This window comes from Dicentrarchus labrax, unplaced genomic scaffold (assembly GCF_905237075.1).
Source record: "Dicentrarchus labrax unplaced genomic scaffold, dlabrax2021, whole genome shotgun sequence".
NCBI lineage: Eukaryota > Metazoa > Chordata > Actinopteri > Moronidae > Dicentrarchus > Dicentrarchus labrax.
The window spans coordinates 30,053,729-30,073,206 of record NW_026136704.1 but is presented as its reverse complement, the minus strand read 5'-3'; the positions used below and the strand labels follow the sequence as shown (position 1 = coordinate 30,073,206).

The following is a 19,478-nucleotide window of genomic DNA, read 5'->3' as shown; positions in this document are numbered from 1 at the left end:
ACCCAGCTTGCCCCCACTGTACCTCTTCATAGGAAAAAACAACACTGCTGCCAACTGAAGAGTTTCAGCATTTGTTTCAGCTATGCACTGGTATGGTTATGAATGAAAAAAATCACATCATACAGGAAACTAAAACCAGTATACTGGTTCATCCAGTATATTTCCCAGCACTCAAACAGCTAGGAACAAGGTGTTGCTTCTAATTAGTTTATTGTGAGTGCATTGTTCGCCATGTTTCCCTGCTGTAACATATAAAACAGATCAATCAAGGAGAAAAAGCCCCAAAACGTTCATATCTTAAAACCAGTTTTTATTGAATAAATTGGCTTTGTCACTAGCCAGAGGACTGAGGCTGCACTTCCTGTGGCTGCCTTTTAGTGTTTACAGATGACAATCTGACGCAGTAACATAAGCCACAGATGGCAGTGAGAGTCAATGCTGTGCATCTAACGCTGCTCGTGAAAAATAAAAGAACAGGGGAATAAAAGTCATGTCTCCTCCTGATTGTTGATGGTGACTAGTTGGGAAGACTACAAGAGTGACCTCTGCACCTATTTAATGGACAGGGATACACTGATCATAAACAGATAAAGCAGTTAAAGCATTTATTGGAGTTCAAGCAAAGCTTCAACCTCCAACACAAATAATAAAGGTAAGCAACACGCTGTTGTCTCGTGCTGCTGCTGCCCTCTCACAACATTACGTAACAGCCTGGGCATCGTGTTGAGACAGGTAATATCCTGATTGTTTCATCTCAGCGTACTCATGATCTTTTAAGCCATTACATTACAGAACATGTAGATTAAGACCAGCAGATAAACTGATCAGTAAAATCTGACATTAAAATCAGATTCCACACGACTTTGTACCAAAAGTACTACAACACATGATTCAGTGTACCGGCTATCAGCGGTGGCGCCATCATTACACGGTGACGGCATGTTGTCAAAAACGGGAGACAATGAGGTGATGTTGTTGTGAAGAAGTCACATCGATCTCTCCCCTGTCATTAGCGAGGCCAGTCGTCACTCCATCAACCGTTCTGTACAGCAGATCAGTGAATGTTATTCAGACTAGAAAAACATAGCGAGGGTAAGAAATTATGAGCAAATCAATTAGAACTCCCAGCCGTTCTCTCAGGTCAGCTGACCAGCTGCTCCTGACAGTGCCTAAAGCTAGGCTTAAGCTCAGAGGGGAACGGCGTTTGCCGTTGCAGCTCCAAAACTTTGGAATGGATTGCCGCTGCACATTAGACAGGCCACCTCTCTGTCTCATTTTAAAACTCTTCTTAAAACCCACCTCTTCTCTTCGGCTTTTGATACCATGTAGAGCGTTGATTCTATGTGTACACATGCATATTTTTATCTTGTGTGGGCAGTGCTTTTTATTTATTTCTGTTATTTATTTTACTTATTTTATTTTATTGCTTTTATCTTTTATTGTGTATCTTCGATTGTGTTATTTATTTATTCTGTATATCTTTTGTGCAGCACTTTGGAAACCTTGTGTTTGTTAAATTCGTGCTATATAAATAAAGTGGATTGGATTGGATTGAGATTCTTATAATCATTCATGTAACTGTAACTAGCTGTGAAAATATGGACAACAAAAAACAGTGTAATTGTATTTGATTGTTCCCACAGAAATTATATTTGATAGTTTAAAATAAACTGTTGATTTATCTGTTGATCACTCAGTCAGTTAAGTAAGTTGTTTGGTCCATAAAATGGTGAAAAATATTGATCGTTCCCTGTCACAGGACTAAACACTCATCTCGTAGACAAGTAATAGTTTGGTCCTGATTCAACAGCAGGATCCTGAGAGAGAATCCCAAACTTACGTACACTGCAACAAAAGTCCCGCCTGTGTCATCCAGACAATTACAGTGTTAAAAAATCAACTCTTGTTTCACCTCCTTGTATAACATACTGCCATTCATTAGCATGGCAGTACAACTGGGGTTAAACGAGGCCACTATCCAGAACTCTCTTTGTATTGTGTGTGTGTAACCTCCATATCACTGGGAACGTGCAGGCCCAAGCTTGATTTTTCAGCTGTGAATAAAACAACTGTTCGTGCAAACACAAGAACAAAAAAACTCCTCACTCGGTTTCTGTGAGCAAAGAAAAAGAGACACACAAGAGCAGTTTAACCTCAACAAACAGAGTACTGTTATATATATATATATATACACAACTATATATAACAATTGTCATCACTGGAAGCTCATTTAGGCCTGTAACGATTAATTTAATTATCGATTAATATAACCATAATTATCTTGATTAATTAATGGTTCGGTCTATAAAATGTCATCACAGTTGTTTTGTTTGTCTAACAACAGCCCAAAGCAGAATTATATTCAATTTACAGTAATAAAAACTAGAGAAAAGTCACATTTAAAAAGCTGGAACCAGAGGAGGTTTTTGCATTCAAAAAAGTTTTATATTTAATAGACTAAATGTTTCAGCTCTAAAGCAGTTAAACATGTTTTGATAAAGATAAATAAGATTATCTTCATTCAGTACTCATATGATTTAACACATTAAAGAAACATGCTTCTTCTTAAATGTTGCTGTATAAAAGGAAAGTCTTTGATAGCAGACGGGCTGATTCTACAGATTTTCGTTCATAATATTTTAACTCCCTATACGCTGTACACGACGCTGGCCTGAAACCCAGACTTAGTGGTTGAAACTAAGTCTCAAAAATAGGCTATTGTTATGATACTGAATATTTATTTTATTCATACGGTGTTCTTGCCTCTGTTCCTGAGCACCTACGGGGCCATGTTGATGTTGGCTGCTGCAGTCATTCCAGAGAGGATTTTCTTTCCTCTAAGGCAATAAGCCTGGCCCTTTCTCCCCATTACAGGGAGGAATCATAATGCAGGGTCTGATATGACCCTTCTCTTCCCCACCCAGGGCCTATTTAATCCACTGAGTTTAGCTTGATCCTCTGTCTCCAGACACTTTTAAGATTTTTCCTGAGGGCTTTAATGCTAGGGGCTATGGATAACTTCTTAATAATCTAAGTCGACAGGCAACCGTAGCTGTTCTGCATTCATTTCTCTTGAATATCTGAATATGAACCGTTTTATACACTATCCTGTCAAAAAGTAAGAAATTAAATGTATAAATCAAGGAATTAACCAAAAAACAAAACAGAAAAACAAAGAGTTAAAGTTCTTCTTGCTCTCTCTTCCAAAAACTTTTCCTCCATCACTCCCCTGATATGAGGTGGAGTCGGTGTTTTCTCTGCACTTCGCCTCCCCCTTCACACACTCTCTGTCTTACTGGACTGTCCACAAACACCCAAACCTACCTGCATGCAGAGAAAACATATCCCCTTTCATGTTTGCTCCCCCCTTTCTCTTCACTTTCTGCCTCTCACACACACACACACACACTCTGTCCACCCCTCCTCCCTCCTTTTTCAAGCCAATAACATCTTTTTCTGTGAAACCTGACACCAGTAGAAAGATGAGAGACTTTTAATGTTTCCATGCTTGCTCATCCACTACAACATAAACTGCACCAGGAAGGATACAGAGAGGACAGAACAGAAGACAATAGATGGGAGGGGGTTATTGCAACAGCAAATTTAGATATAAAACAGAGCTACAACTAATTAAAGCAAGCAGCTCTTAGATGTTATGAAGCTGTAACTATAAAATGTTTACTTGACAACCATTAACTTATAAATAAATAAGAATGAATTTCTTACTTTATCACTAATCACAGTTCCACAATAACTTTATTTACGAGTTCATTTTTGCTCCTCGAGTCATCAATCATCAATATAATGTAAAACCGGATCTCTGTGAACAGACAGAGATCTAGAGGGTATAAATGTGGTTGATATTGAAAAGTAATTCTACAAAACATAAACCTCAGGAAATACCATGATTGCTTTTCTTTCAGCAACTTTCTGTTCTTTGATTTTTTGGGAATAAAACCTCTTCTTGTCCTTCACTCAGACCACACCAGAAATCTTTTAACAGAGTCTCTCATTATTGCCAATATGATCAGTCACAGCTTTAGCTTCTAGCTGCCGCCTTGCGTCGATGTGAAAGCTGTTTGGAGTTCGTAAAAGATGCCTAAAGAGCAGCTGTGTTTGTCTCTCTCACCCTCTCTGAGAGACCCTCAGGTCAGCTTTCATCTGTTCTGCCATCAGCTCCACCTCCCTGCTGGACACATCTATCAACAGTCATCAACAGTTCCTGATGTCTCTGCCCTCATGACTCCACTTCCCTACTGTGATCCACTATAAACACCCCTCTCCTCCAAACCTGGGTTTACAAAATGGGCTCACCAAACCCCCAAATCTTTCAACCTCAGTGGATTCCAGATGTTGTTGTTGTTGTTCACTTCTACATGATTGCATTTTGAATCTGAACACTGTAAATTTAAAACCAGCTGGGACATTTGAAAGCAAAAAGGGTGGCATATAGGAGCTGATCAACTGCAGGTTAAAGGCGTCTTCTTGTTTCCTACACATCTTATACAATTAAAAGTCTCACAGAGCGTCTAGTGAGTAAATTTACCAACAGTCAATAGTTTTCATTTTGGAGTAGGGGAGTCAGTGTAATGTGTGAGATACAGCTGTGACTGTCACATGATGTGTGACCAGTGATGTCTATCACTCTGTGGTCAGATAGGGTGTCTTCAGTATATCCTTTATTAGTCAGACATGGTTGTGCAGTCATTCGCTGTCGCTGTAGAGAAAGGCAGCTGCTTTTGACAAAGTCTGCAAAAGGCCTGATCTTTGTGGACGACTTTGATATCTACAGTGTAGATCCCACGCCGTCTCAGATGCTTTGGTGTCATGATTATCTGGTCAGCCCAGCTTTGATAATGAATTTTAAGAACATCCTCTGCTGGGCTACAGCGAAACTACTTCAAACAGTCAGTGCACTTATAGACGTTAATTTTTGAGATTGAACAGGTCAGTTTGAATATTTAATTTTCCCCCTCATGTTCAAACTTAAGTTCAAATTGTGAATAATAAGTGACTGATCCCTGTTTTGTCAATCAGTGCTGTTATTTACAGAAGCTACAGCTTATACAACCCGCCAGCAACAAGTGTCATTTCAGCCGGTGAAACCAATGGTCACTGCTGGCAGGCCGGTGTAACTTTTCCTCACTGAAGAAGCAAAATACACAGTAATATAGAGCCTAACACTCATTTACCAATGTATCTGAAAGGTATAGTCAACACCCCCACCAGACTCTCTATATGGCTCAATATTAATACAAAGTTGGTGTTTTTCCCACCTGTTTGACAGTGAGCAGCCAAATACTGAATACATATGCAACCATCCCAGATAGTGATTTATTCCGTCAAACATCTGGTTTAAATATATTAGTGAGGGGGAGTATTTAACCTGTCAGCCTGTTTTTCTGATTCATTTCTTACCACTGTTGTCCCATCTTTCTACACCACACAGCAGAATATCTGAATATTTCCACCTTGTTCCACACATTTATTTACTTATTTCACCAGTGTGAAAGGATTTAGAGATTAACGTTTTAACGACCTCAACAAAATGATCACAAAGTGCTAGTTTTCTCAGTTGTACCATACTCCAAATATTAGCAGTATAACTAATATTACCTTATAAATATGTTCTTTTCTACAGTTTAATCTGCTGATACAGACGGTATGCAGTGCAAGTGTTGTCATCTGATCTGTATCTCCTGGTTATCCTTGCTGAAACACTAGCAGAGCATGATGTAGAGTGCTCACTGCTAGGGTATGGTGTGTATGTGAGAGAGAAGAAGAGTGACCCCCTACATAAAGCTCTGGCATCCCAGGAATGTGTGATGTGCCCAGCACCAATCGCACAAACCTTGCTGACTAACTAACTCCACTTACACACACACACATACTGTATGAACGCCTCAGGCACATATATACATATCTGAGAGAAAAGGATGAAGACCAGGGGATAAAGAGGAATGACTTGTGCAATAAAAAGTGGGGTCATGGAGGGGGAGAGAGCAACTTAATCAAATCTCAGACAGACAATATCCTCTCCTCCTGCAGCCGGGCCAGACAGCACCGAGCTGAGACACACAGTCCCGGTGAACAGGTGAAAATCCAACTTTGCCCGTGTTTTTAAGCACCATCACTAACAGAGGAATGACAATAAAGACCGGTTGGCCTGCGGTGTCTCCTGATAGCTGGCAGACAGATAAGAAAAGCCAATGTTACCAGAACCAGCTCGTCTCCTGGATTTGCCATTAAGCCGAGCAGCGAGCTCACAGAGAGTCTCAGCAAACAAACACTAACATATACAATCAGCTGAGAGCCAGAGCTGAGGCTTTTAACTCTTAAACAACCTTCACAACCTCGGCCATATCTTTACACCTCCCTGTAAGGCATTAATCTCATGTACCACACAGACACACAGACGGAGGTTTACTCTGCTCCCCTCAAAACCCAGCTAACGTTAGCCACAGTTAGCAACTAACCGGGGAGCAACATCGCGCTTTAACTTACAATTATTAAAACAAAAGAGTGCTTACTCACCCAGAAAGTGGCGGGAAGACTTCCTGTCGGCTGCCACCGCGGTGTGGAGATTAACTTCCCTCTCTTTAGAAGAGCAGACCGGGACTAACTTTGGGCAAACTGTGTAACATTAGCCGAAGTCTCACTTTCCCGACGCCATATTGAACTGTGTGTGTGTGTGTGGGGGGGGGGTACTACATCCGGGAAACTGAAGCAAAAAGCACCATGGCAACCGAGCCAGCGACGGAGCGCAGTTAGGGGGCGTTCTTTCTTGGCTCGTAATCGCGACGTCACATCCGGGCTGGAACACGAATAACGGCGGGTTTCTGCGTTCTGTTCGACACGCGACACGACGAGTCGGAGAAAAGATGGACGCCTCCGGGGAAAAGTCGCCCTTGCGCTCGCTCTTAACAAGCACAACGAGCTACAATCCGTGTGTGTGGCTCAGCGGCTAAATGTGGAAGAGGCAGACTGAAAGCAAGTTCATGTTTCAGTTTATTCGATAGTAACGTTAAGTCTATGAAAATGTTTTAACGGCTGTTTAATCGAACGTTCCGTTGCTAACGTTGACGTCACTGGCAACGGCTTTTTATGTATAAAATACGTTTTTAAATGTATCTAAGATGTGGAAAGATATTAGTGGAACTTTATTCTGAACGACGGTTTTCTAAGCAGAAGGCTGTACTAGGATACGTTAAGCTGTAACAAAGAAAGGTGCCCCAGTCTGCAGCCTCAACTGGATGATGTATGGAATATCACACTTTAATTAGAGTCTAGCTGTATGTTATTTATGTTTACAATGCCTATTCTGAAAAGGTCTTAAGATCTATTGATAATATAAGCGAGAAAGTTCTTTTTACTGCCTTCAGAAACGAAACAATATAACAAATCAATGGATTTTAGACAAGATTTATTAATTGTAGTTTTTTTCTTTCATCAGGGCAGTGATCTCATTTATGTTGCGCTCCATACAATAAATCATCCTCAAGACTGGAACAGAGTGGGAAATCATGGGACCAAGGGATGATGACCTCCTGACTTTCTTCAGGGAATCAGAAATGGCCAGCCAGCGGCGCCACCAAGAGACCATGGCCGAGATGAGGGCTTCCCAGCAGGACTATAAAGACCTGATGACACAATTGCTGGAGAAATGTTGAGTGTCATTTGGACAAAGTTGGAGGATGTGATCCTCCCTCTATTTCTTTATAGTTTAAGTTGTGTATATATATAATTTTTATTCCATGTTTCTCATTTAGTATTTTTTATTGCTAATAAATATTTACCTTCTTTTATTCAAAACAAAAACTCAAAACCATACTGTGGGCTACAAAAAGGTGAAGCATTCAATTTAGGGAAACCATTTTTATTAGTACACACAGAATATAAAAAGTAAACATCAATTACAATAGAAAGAGTAAATGTATTTAGAAGCTTTCAGCCCTGAGAATGAGTCTACTCATTGTGGTCTTCCTGCTTTGGGCAGCCATATCGGTGTCCTGCACGTAAGTCTGAAGCAGCAACAAGCAGACATAATGATCATAACCACAGTGTCAATGCGGCTGTTCTGTAGGTCACGTAGACGCCTCCATTTGCACTTCATTCTTCCAAAGGCCTGCTCTACAATTACCCTCCCCCAGCTGATCTTCGAATTGTGCTGATGGTCTTCCACCGTTAGAGCCCCATTATCACATTTCGGAGTACTGATGAATGGGAAGGCCTGGCCAATGTATGCACTATCTCCAAGCAGACAATGCTCCCCCATCTTCTCCTGCCATTGTGTGTAGAAGGTGGAGCCAATGCCTCAGCATTATGGCGTCATGCACCCTGCCTGGTGGTCCAGCAAAGATGTCGATGACGCGGGCCCTCTCATGGTAGTAGTAGTATGCCATGTGGTTCATACATTAGCAACTTCTTGGTATCAGGCACCAGAGTCCTTCCTTGAGGCCGTTGTTCTCCTGCAACTTTGTCAAGAGGTACTCAAACTGGTGTTTTGAGATCCTCAAAAGTGTCATCATTCCACCTGAGCATGATTTCGCACTCTGTTCCCGTCTTGAGGATGATTTGTTGTTTGGAGGAAAAAAATAAGAACCCCAAAAAAAAAAAAAAAAAAAAAAAAAAAAAAAAAAAAAAAAATTAATTAATAAAAAAATTTTTTTATGAAAAAAAAAAAAAAAAAAAAAAAAAAAAAAAAAAAAAAAAAAAAAAAAAAAAAAAAAAAAAAAAAAAAAAAAAAAAAAAAAAAAAAAAAAAAAAAAAAAAAAAAAAAAAAAAAAAAAAGGGGGAGGGGGGGGGATTTTTTTAAAAAAAAAAAAAAAAAAAAAAAACTTAAAAAAAAAAAAAAAAAAAAAAAAAAAAAAAAAAAAAAAAAAAAATTAAAAAAATATAAAAAAAAGTCTGTTAGTAAATTTAGGAAACAGTGACCAGTGACGTTTACGTAAGCAAAGGAACGTTCGCTTAAACAGCCGTTAAAACATTTGCATAGACTTACTATCAAATAAGCTGAAACATGAACTTACATTCTCTGCTTTCTATGTAATATATATTGTTGTGTAAGTATAGGAAACAATAATATATGTTTCAGATAAGCACTGTGTAATTATGTTGCCTTGTACTGTGGCAAGTAGGCCTGGATTAAAAAGGCTTTATGGAATAAATAATGAAATGAAAAGGCCAAATTGACTAAACTGAGATGTGGTTACTGTCAATGAGGGCCAAAGCATTACATTCACATCATTTTCTTACTTAAATCATTCAGTGAACCCTGTATGTACATGTATACTCAATCTGACCTGTGTATATATTCACATTTGCCTCTCTGTGTTTTGATTGTTGTCTTTGTTTATCTGTTGTCTCCATCTGTTCATACCTGGCCAAAAAAACAAATTCTGATCCACAACGACTTATAATTCCTTGCATTTATGATATTATATTATTACTTTAGCTCCGTTTTTTTTTTTGTGTGTTTTAGAGTTTCAATGTGCAAAACTCTTAATGCAAAAAGCAAAAATGGTGTGTAAATGTGTAAATCTACCAAAATCACATCTTCATTCCTTCAAATACAGTCACTTCATATTAGTTTAAGTACTTATTACGAAGCGTATAGATCACTGAAGTAATGCAACATGTGTTTTCAAGCATTGTGAGCAGCATTGCAACAACTGGATATAACTTCACAACCAGGTGTCCTACATTTTGGATTTATGGAAGCAGTAAAAAAAACATGAGAAATGCAAAATGTTGCAGTTTATTTGTTGTACTCACAATAAATTAAGGTTTAATGTAATACGCTGTCTGTGGCTGTCTGTATTAGAGATACAATGTAAATATCAAAGGTTTTGTGTCCTGAATAAAAGCTAATTTTGTGGTTACATCAACAGTAAATTGACACAGTGAAATCGCATCATAGGATGTACTGTCACACTGGAGACTTAATTATCTTTAGTTCAATACAGCATATTCATTCGTTGACGTGCTGATAGACTTAGTGTATGATATTTTACCTAATTTGATGCAGTTGTTTTTATGTTCTGTGCTTTGTGAGATTTGGAGACCAAATTTAAACCGTTATGAAAAGTTAACCAAAGAAAAAACAAAATACTGTATAGATAGATAGATAGATATACTTTATTGATCCCAAGCTGGGAAACTGTATAAAAACCCTACATATCCTCAGAATGCAACATATGCTTTCAGTTATTTTTAACTGTTTTTTTAATAAGGAAAGTGCACCCAGTCTTTAATCACCTGATCCACTCAGTGTGAGCCCTGCAGAGGAGCCCACAGTGAGCACCGACAGGTTCTTTATTCAGCTCATAACATCACTGACTGCTGCCCTCCAACATGTTTCAGCACCAACAGCGACTCTGAGTAAGTTCATTTACTTGTTTTATTCTTTATCTACCTTAAAACGCCTCTAATGTCAACAAAACGAACTTTCGACGGTGCAGCCATTTTATGTTGCGTAACTTAATTAGCGAGCTGAGGACATTAATGAGTCCGGGATATTTTTGCATGTTCGAGTGTTCTGATTCAAACTCTTTAAAATATTTCATTGCTTTCATTGTGCAGGTGGATAAAACGACTGAAAATGCACTGAACTGTGTTAAATGTGTAAAAATTTAGATGTGCTGTCGAGTTTAATTAACGACCCTGTTTGATGTAAAACTGAAACGCATAGCCTCTCTTTGAGTTTAGTCCTAATAAATGTATTTATTTAGTCAAATTATACAAATGTCACGAGAGAATAGGTCACAGACTGGAGTTCAGAGTAACTTAGCTCCACCTGAACATCAACAGTTGTTTGACAACCCAGCAATGTTCCTAAAATACATTTTAATACTTTATATTAATATTAAAATTATATTCTACCTCTGTTTGGATATTAACAAATTAAGTCTTTAACAAAACTGTCAATGTTTTAAATTAATTAATTAGTGAATTTGTTGATGAAACAGTAAAAGTCATAAAAACCGACCGTTAAATTGCAGTTGTTTAACGACGGCGCATGCGCAGTTCTCTGCTCAGCGTTCGCGTGCAGAAATGAGAACAATCGATATTTTCGTTAAAAACACGCCAATAGTCGATATTATTGTATTACAGATAGTTTTTGGAAACACTGATAATTATACTTTATTTTACATTGGCCGACTGTAATAAAGTTTAAAAATCTAGCGGCGTCCGAACTTGTAATGCATTATGGGAAGAAGAAACAAACTGCCGTTATAATGTCATTTAAAGCGAATTCACATCAAATATTTCCAACTGATTATTATTAAATATTTCTAAAAGATAATTCTGTCCAAAGTGCTTCCTGCTTCGTCAGTTGAGATAGTGTAACGTTAGTTGTCAACAGCACCGTCAGTCAGTGTGGTGTGTCTTGTGTTTTACTCTCAGAGAGGACTTTTATAGGATTTAAACTTTATTTTATCGCTGTATGATTCATATGATGTTAGTTTGATTTAAAATAGAAGTTACAGCTCTCTTTCTGACAATAACACAGCGGAACGTTTCCACTTCCTATTGGACCACATTGTGTCACATGACCCGGAAGCGCTGTGAATCGCGGTTGCTCCGACAACCGTATTTTGTTAAACTTCCACATTTGACGCTGATTTGTCCCCTTTTACTGATTGACTGTGTGTTCTATATCTATATTAATATCTCTATCTAACACACAGTGAATCATATATCTATCTGTTAGTGAAGCATTCATTAACACCGTCAGTGAGGGTCCCGGTGCGGAGAAAGAGCTCCGTACCTCCGACTGTAGTTCAGTATCGCTTCTCGGCCTTTTGGCTAAGATCAAGTGTAGTATCTGTTCTTATCAGTTTAATATCTGATACGTCCCCTACCCGGGGACCATATATTAAATTGATTTTTGGAACTGGGAGATGGAATAGGGGCTTGCTCCGTCCACTCCACGCATCGACCTGGTATTGCAGTACTTCCAGGACCGGTGCACCCCCCTCTGATTGTCTAACATCAATAATCGATATTATAAAGGTTGTAGTGAGTTAATAGTAGAGTAGTATCTTGTACAGACTCTGTATGTTGTTGTTAGATTAAACGTTTTAAGAGCATGAGGCTGCAGAGTGGAGACATATTGTTTGCAACTGTTCAGTTAAATGAACAATAAACTTTTGAGTGAGACAAAGAGATTGTAAATGTAAATGTGTTGTGTTCACTGTCCTTTACACATTGAACAGAAATGTTCAAATATACATTTATTAAGTCCTCATACCGACTGACTGCATTCACTTTAGTTTACAGAGGTTTGCTTGTTTCAATTCATTTATTGAAATGTTATTGAAATAGTTTAGTTTTTATTAGTTTCAGTATTAGCTTTAGTTTTTTTTAAACTATAATATAAGTTAGAATATATTACAATACAAACACAACACTTTGTGAACACAGTCATGTAGACATCCCATTATCAATAAACAGGCACCAACGCCTCTTTATGCTCGTTGTGTTGTCAAATTTGACCAAATTGAGACAAAAAACTGAAAACATTTCCTACTTTTCTTTCAGATTTTGTAAGTACAAAAGGTTTTTTCAGTTCAAGTCTGATTTTATTTGAACTAACATATTGTTTCACAACTGGTTTTACTCTTAGTTTGATATAGATGTACAATAATTGGCGACATTATCTGGTCCACCTAGCTGACTCTCTGGGGCAGAAAGGGGTGCAGGTCAGAGTCCTGCAGGTCAGAGTCCTGCAAGCAGAGAAGGCGGTGGCTGAATACAACAATCTGGTTGTGCAGGCCGGGCGCCAAGGTGGGCCGGGCCTTCCACGGTACCTGCAGATGATGTGATCATTTGTTTTGTTTTCCACAGGAAGACGGTGGAAGGGGCTCCTATTTATAATATAGATACAAGTGCAGGCAAAATACAAACAACTTGGATCAAGACACATTTTAAGATTGATTGATTGTTTTTCAGCTTCTTAAATGTGAATATTTTCTGAATTCTTTAGTCCTCTACAGTTTACAGTGATCGTTACTCAAAATAAATAGTTTATTATTATTTTCAAAAGTAATTTTATTACTTTACTTATTCTTCCCTGCCTACAGTAATTAGTTACACTACTAGTTATTTTACTATTCTGCTCCCACAAAATTGGCCCCTTTCTCACCAAAATTCAGACTTAAGACAATTAAAATCCAGTTTAGTTTGTTAAAAATCAAAGTAATGTTAATGTTTACATCTTCCAAGCTCGTTTCCTCCACAATTACCAAAATGAATCCAAGGATGTGATTTGATTGTTGGATTTAAAATCAGTAAGGAGTGCCAACAAAAGTAATGTTGTAACTAATTATTGTTTGTGGTAATTGTAATATTACTGAAATGTATTAGTAATAAGTTACACTACTAGTTACTGAGGAAAGTAATGTTATTACTAGTAATACCTCACTGCGCAACACTAGTCCTCTATGACCATAAAGTAAATAGTTTTGGGTTGTGGACAAAAGTCAATTAATCAATTATTTGTCAACTATTACATTCAACAGGAACCAGTTCGATAATTGATTAATAGTTTTGATTTAGTTTTTATGTCCAAATTCTCTCACTTCAGTTAATGAGAGTAAAATAAATATCTTTAAATTTCGGACAAAACAAGACATTTGTGGACATATAAAGGATATTTTATGGATCAAACACCTAATCAATTAAATGAGAAAATGATCAGATTAATCAATAATAATAAAAAATAATAATCATTAGCAGTATCCAGTATTTTAATTTTAATAGATTTATTTTAGGGGTATTTTGTTTCAAGATACATTACGTAACCTCTGCACACGACCCTGAGCTACCTGGCGGTCTCACTGAGGGCCGTGTGCAGCTCATTTGCATAACACCACCTGGACGTCACGATGATGGACTAACAAGGACCTGGAGATGTACTTTTATCTGGATTTAAAGAAGTGTTTTGGGCGTCAGGACGTCTTCAGGGTATGTTGATATATTTTTTGGTCATGTTATGTGTCTCGTGTCAACAGAACAGAGCCTCTGCAGGAGTTTGGCGGTAGTTTGGTGGTGGTGACCCACTTGTTTTTAGCCTCAGGTGTTAATTTGGTTCAATTGGAAGTGGAAGAGCTTGTGCAAATGCAGTTAAATGATTAATGCGCACTTTATTATCGAGTATTTTAAGTGTTTTGGCTCAGTTGCATTTTAATTACAGATGAAAGCTCAATGGGGCCGCATCCCGTTTGGTTTTTTCTAGTAGTTAATGTCGCATTAAGGGCCTGGCTGCACTTTTACCTGGTTAGGAAAACTTAATACTGAATCGTATATGTCGTATACGGACAATAATGATGTATTTCAAGAGAATTTGAGTACTTTTAATAAAGCTTTTTAGTTAATTGGACGGGAAATATGCTTCACAGAGCTGCTGTTATCTGTACAACCCAATGGGGGGCGCTGCAGTCCAGCGGGTCGTCATTAAAACAACTGACGGAGATTAAAAACACATTATTTAGTTGTGTAAATTACATTGCACAGATTACACATAATATTAACGTAGCTGGAGAATTATTTTGGAGTTGGAGTCAACCAGAAATGTTTTAAATTGACCAATAAAAGCTGAGAAAATGCAGTTTAATACAACAATACTGTACTAAAAACCGGCTGGATGAAGGTTATAATGTTCGGTTAGTGTTGAAACAGTTTTAGAGAGGTGATTATTCAACTGTATGATCATTTTAGAGGCTGCAGTTTGTGTTGCTGTTGAACTTTATTGTTAAAATCCTGATTCACTCCAGACCAGCAGGTGGCAGTAACAGGACGGCCCCGTTGCCCGGGAGACAAAGAAACAGGAAGTGGTTGTAAAGTGTGGGAGAAAAAGTGTTTTTAGTGTTTTTAGTTGTTTTTTTCTGGATTGTAAATGTGGATCAAACAGCCTCTGATTGCAGTTTGATTCAGCTTTGTCTCACTTGAACTTGTTGTTGGACTGTTGTTCATTTGTTGGAGGTAAAATAGAAACAAACTGCTGATTTCAGGTTAGCTGTTGATGTGGGGATACAGCATTGCATTGTGGGAAATATAACCATTATATATCAAGTAAAATCTAAATAATCTTTATCAGCTTTAGTTGAAAACTGTATCTTCTGTATTATGTTCTGCAGTTTCACTCACCTTCTACATCCTCTGGTTTCAGTAATATATCGATTATTAGCACCATCAGTTAACACGGTGTGTCTGTGAGAGAGCTCCCTGTCTCTGAGCTGGACAACTCATACTTACCTGGCAGGGGAGATACCATGATCAAGAAGGTGGTTCACCTTGGGCGAGGCCTGACCATTGCACTCCGGTTGGGTTGACCTCAACGAATTCCCCAAATGTGGGAATCTCGACTGCATAATTTGTGGTAGTGGGGGACTGCGTTCGCGCTGACCCCTGATATACATGTTGAAAAGAAATCATTTATAAACCTTTAGACTCACACAGACTTTATTTATCATTTGGATTTGCATCAGAATGAAATTACGTTGCAGTGGCACATAGCACAACAGGATTAAAGGAGAGGCAGTATGCACAGGCTAAAATACAGATATGCAAATATAAAACTTTTGTATATTTTTATGTTTGAAGACAGAAAGTGCTCATAATCAATCAATGATCAAACTGATCACTATAAATTACAATCAATCAACACGACCAACTCTTATTTCTTACCTTGTTGTTCCAGCTTCCAAAAAATATGATAAAAGTTAAAATCTTATAGTTGTTCTTTTGCTGGGACCCCTACAGTCCACTCAAGCCCCTGACTGACACTAACCACTGACACTATTAACCAACACACACAGTGCTGACCCACTCAGGTTCCTGCACAGGAGATCCAGTTCACATTAAATGACTGACTGCTTGAACCAACAGCGACTCTGAGTAAGACAATGTGTTGTTTTATATCGTTTGTTTACTGTAAACACTCCTCAATGGTCAACAACATCAAACCTCGAGGGTGTGCGGCTTTATTCTGTCGTCTAATGACAGCTTGTATATATACTGCCACCACCGATAATGCACAGTTTATTCTGCTTTAAAATCTTTATAAAACTCCCATTCCTTTCACCAACCAGGTGTAAAGGGTTCAATGTAGTTCATATGGTGGAAGTCGAGTTTAATTAACGACCTTATTCTCCTTACAAATTCATTAGTTGAAGAGTTGAGTTCACAAGCTGCCACTCATACAAATTATATTTATTATATGTATTTATTATTTTGATAAATACAGATTACAGATAAAGTCACAAACAGTTCAGAGCAGATCGATCGAGTCTCCACCCGAACATGGAGCAGTTTGTAAATAAAAGTTAATTACATTATATTAATATTATAAACACATGTATATGTAAGTTAGGTATTCAACAAAACCCACATTTAATAAAAAGAATAAGTAATAAATAACAGTTTCCCTCCGTCACTTCAGAGCCAATCACAGCGCGAGTTAGTGAGACAACAGCACCGTCAGTCAGTGTGGTGTGTCTGTGAGAGAGCTCCCTGTCTCTGAGCTGGACAACTCATACTTACCTGGCAGGGGAGATACCATGATCAAGAAGGTGGTTCACCTTGGGCGAGGCCTGACCATTGCACTGGCTAGTGGACTGTGCAGTATGGACAGCAGCAGCAGCAGCAGCAGCCTGTTTAGAGCGGACAGCGGATGCAGGCAGTTTAGTCTGAACAGGGGTCTTGAGCAAGTCTAAAAAATAAGACCAAACAAAGTAGTATTATTTATGTTGTGATTTTTTTCCCCCAAACCATTTGATGTGTATTAACTCTGTATCTCACCTTCCACAGCCTGACTTGCAGCCACCAGTTCAGCTTCATCACCTGGCCATGATGAAGGATCACACTTGGAGGTGCTGGCATGCAGTTACTGGAATAAAAAAGGTAAATGAATTATCTAGATGTTATGACGTACCAGTTTTTAATTATCAAAAGTAAACAAGCACATTTAGGTCAAGTGCTTAAAATGTCACTAATCCGAACAATTTCAATCTGTTTATAACAAATAATCAAGCCAGTACTCACTTGATCTTTCTCGTTGACATATTTTCTGAATCTTTTCATCTGCGCGCTGGTGATGTGTGTCACTGGTGTGTTAAGCCATCTCCTTACAGAACTGTTTGCCTTCTTTATGAGCTCCCGCTGCTCATCTCTAAACTCCTCTGGCCTGTTCTTTATGGCGTGGTGCTGCCGGTAGAGTTCCCACATCTCCTGAAAGGTGTGATCCTCGAACCCTTTCTGGCCGTAGATACACCTGTCGACGTTGGCCTCGAGGAGACTGGAGACTTGTGGGAAGCTCTCCGCATATTCTGTGAGGTAATCTTTCACCCACTGGTTCCCAATCTCTCCCTTTCTCTGGGGGTTTGTTACCTCTAACCTGTGCTTGTCAATCACACTGTAAGGATAAACACCAACTCAGTACTGACATCAATATCATTGCAGTTGTGATAATGAGTAACTAAACTTTGAAAAGATGAATAATAAACACCAATAATAGCCACAGTTTGTGCAATTGTCTACAATGGTATTAAATATAACATGCTTACTACTTCATGTAGCCCACATCATTTGCCACAAGCCAGTGGAATGGTGCATTTTGGTATTGGCCAAATGGCACCACCAGCTTTCCCAGGCACAGCTGACGGGATGGCACAGGGATACCCTCGGCCTGAAGGAGCTTCTCTGTGTGGGCCAGGGCCGTTGCCTGGAAGAGCAGCTCCTGTGGAGGTTTGGGGAAGACCACCTTCTTATCCCGATAACTACGGGCCTCTCTGGTCGCCGTCAGTGCAGCCTGTTGGCGATGTGCAGGGGCTGCTGGGTTGACGACCCTGATCTGTGGTGGGGTCGCCATCTCTCTTCTGGAGATACTGAAATACACTTATAGATACAGCAAAGCAACAAAAACAACAACAAAGACAGACGTGTTATTATTGTTGTTGTTGTTGTTATATTATTTAAACCTGAAGAGTATTGCACAAAAGTAGAATAAAGAAATCCAGGATAATTGAGCAAGCGCTTCATATTTCACGGCCGCTGAACAACAGCTCCTGATGGAGTTCTATGAAGAGGTGGAAGATATAAGAAAAAAAGGCAATACCAATGCCATAATTAAAGAAAGAGAGAAAGCCTGGCAGACAATAGCGGACCGGCTTAATGCTTAAGTAGTCCAAAACTGTACAATGAATAAACAGTGCTCCACTGGAACTGTCATAATTAGGCTCCAATTAAAGGACTAAAGGAGTTACTTTAAGTCCACTAATCAACTGTTGTACACTTTGCTTTAAATGTGGCAAGTAGAGGTTCATGTTACTTAAATGTAGAGTATGATTAAGTGCAAACAATTATCCACAATGTGTGTCATTTAATCTATTTTTGTCATGTTACGTTTTTATCTATTTTATCTTTCTATCCTCCATAAAGAACAAACTTGTCTGGCCATAAAAGGACCTGGCAGCAAGTTAAAGTTAAATACAAGAACATTTTGCAGGCTGGTAAGTGACTTTAAAGTAGATAACAGTGAATAAATGAGGTGAATAGATTAGGTGTCTGCTCACATGTTGAATGTCTGTATGATTGTAGCAGTTAAAAAAAAAGACCATAGAACTGGCACAGGGGGCGGCCCACCAAGCCAGGATATGACCCCGGCGGAGGAGCTGGCACTCCATTTAAATAAAGGGAGGCCAGTGATGGAGGGAATCCAGGGAGGGACTGTAACGGACTCTATCCCAGCCACAGAAACTGTCCGCTTCATACAAGGTACATATTGCCATACTACAGCACACAGACCACAATCAAATAAATATATTATACTGTCTGTCTTTAGATTTCCTTGCAGTGTCTGGGAACACACTAACACTTTTGGAGCCACCAGAAGATGATCCAGTTAGTACATTGTATTGAAATAACAGGCTTGGTATGTCCTGTGAAATCTTAATTCAAGTTCTCTCAAATGTATGTATGTGATAGAGCTGGCAGACGTTAAAATAAAACTGAAGAAGAGAAAGCTCCAAGAAATGGAGCTGGATCTTGAAATTAAACGTCGGACACTCAGGAAACTGGACCTGGAAATCCAGAAACTAGAAAGAGAAGTGAGTATTTCAGTGCACACAGTAACCATAACTGCCGTACAGTGTTTTAATCTTTGTTGCTTTTGTTCTCTCTATTCCAGGATCCAAGCAACCAAGACAAACGAGGGCTGCCAAATAAAAATTCAACTAGAAAACATTGTGGTGTCGTCCGTTTTTCATGAATGTGAAGTAGAATTTAAAAGAACCACCAATGCTAAACAACACAGCAAAAAGTAACATTTAAGATCTTTTATTAACTAAAGAGGCTAAATCCAAAAATTAAGAGAAGAAATGTGCAATATATTGCTCCCTGACAAGTCTGCCATTAATGTTGTCTGGGAAGATGGGAGCATTTTCCCAGTCAACATGAACAGCCACTCGGGGGGGCCT

At 38.7% G+C, this 19,478-nt stretch overlaps 2 protein-coding genes, 2 long non-coding RNA genes and 2 other non-coding genes across 7 annotated transcripts in view; 4 read left to right on the top strand and 2 right to left on the bottom strand.

The window, feature by feature from the left end:
- Positions 1-6,699, bottom strand: part of pak4 (p21 protein (Cdc42/Rac)-activated kinase 4) — a 35,069-nt gene extending 28,370 nt beyond the window's left edge. The window contains exon 1 of the mRNA XM_051398609.1: positions 6,535-6,699. The gene's annotated coding sequence lies outside the window, so the exon portion shown is untranslated. The remainder of the gene's footprint in view (positions 1-6,534) is intronic.
- Positions 6,700-11,788: 5,089 nt separating this feature from the next.
- Positions 11,789-11,979, top strand: LOC127363252 (U2 spliceosomal RNA). The gene has a single exon (XR_007884743.1). It is a non-coding gene; the product is annotated as a U2 spliceosomal RNA (small nuclear RNA).
- Positions 11,980-13,426: 1,447 nt separating this feature from the next.
- On the top strand, positions 13,427-17,304 carry LOC127362676 (uncharacterized). Of its 2 annotated transcripts, none has more exons than XR_007884494.1 (3): positions 13,427-13,968; positions 16,813-16,905; positions 17,219-17,304. It is a non-coding gene; the product is annotated as an uncharacterized LOC127362676 (long non-coding RNA). The 2 variants fall into 2 exon arrangements; XR_007884493.1 differs by lacking the exons at positions 13,427-13,968; positions 17,219-17,304 and adding exons at positions 14,641-14,985; positions 17,158-17,203.
- Positions 15,251-15,414, top strand: LOC127363232 (U1 spliceosomal RNA). Its single transcript, XR_007884724.1, has one exon. It is a non-coding gene; the product is annotated as a U1 spliceosomal RNA (small nuclear RNA).
- On the bottom strand, positions 16,210-17,973 carry LOC127362666 (uncharacterized). The gene is made up of 4 exons (XM_051398721.1): positions 17,568-17,973; positions 17,047-17,416; positions 16,804-16,891; positions 16,210-16,714 (listed from the first exon to the last, which is right to left on the bottom strand). The coding sequence occupies exons 1-3, from the start codon at positions 17,870-17,872 to the stop codon at positions 16,889-16,891; spliced, it is 678 nt and encodes a 225-aa protein (XP_051254681.1). The 5' UTR covers positions 17,873-17,973; the 3' UTR covers positions 16,210-16,714; positions 16,804-16,888.
- On the top strand, positions 17,959-19,449 carry LOC127362673 (uncharacterized). The gene is made up of 4 exons (XR_007884490.1): positions 17,959-18,512; positions 18,601-18,777; positions 18,857-19,109; positions 19,190-19,449. It is a non-coding gene; the product is annotated as an uncharacterized LOC127362673 (long non-coding RNA).
- Positions 19,450-19,478: the final 29 nt, after the last annotated feature.

What these genes read in the sequence shown, in the direction of transcription:
- LOC127362666 (XM_051398721.1), bottom strand. Translation starts at nt 17,872, where the DNA reads ATGGCGACCCCACCACAGATCAGGGTCGTCAACCCAGCAGCCCCTGCA. An exon ending in GATGTGGGCTACATGAAGTA is followed by an intron (nt 17,417 to 17,567) that starts GTAAGCATGTTA and finishes TTATCCTTACAG; the next exon opens with TGTGATTGACAAGCACAGGT.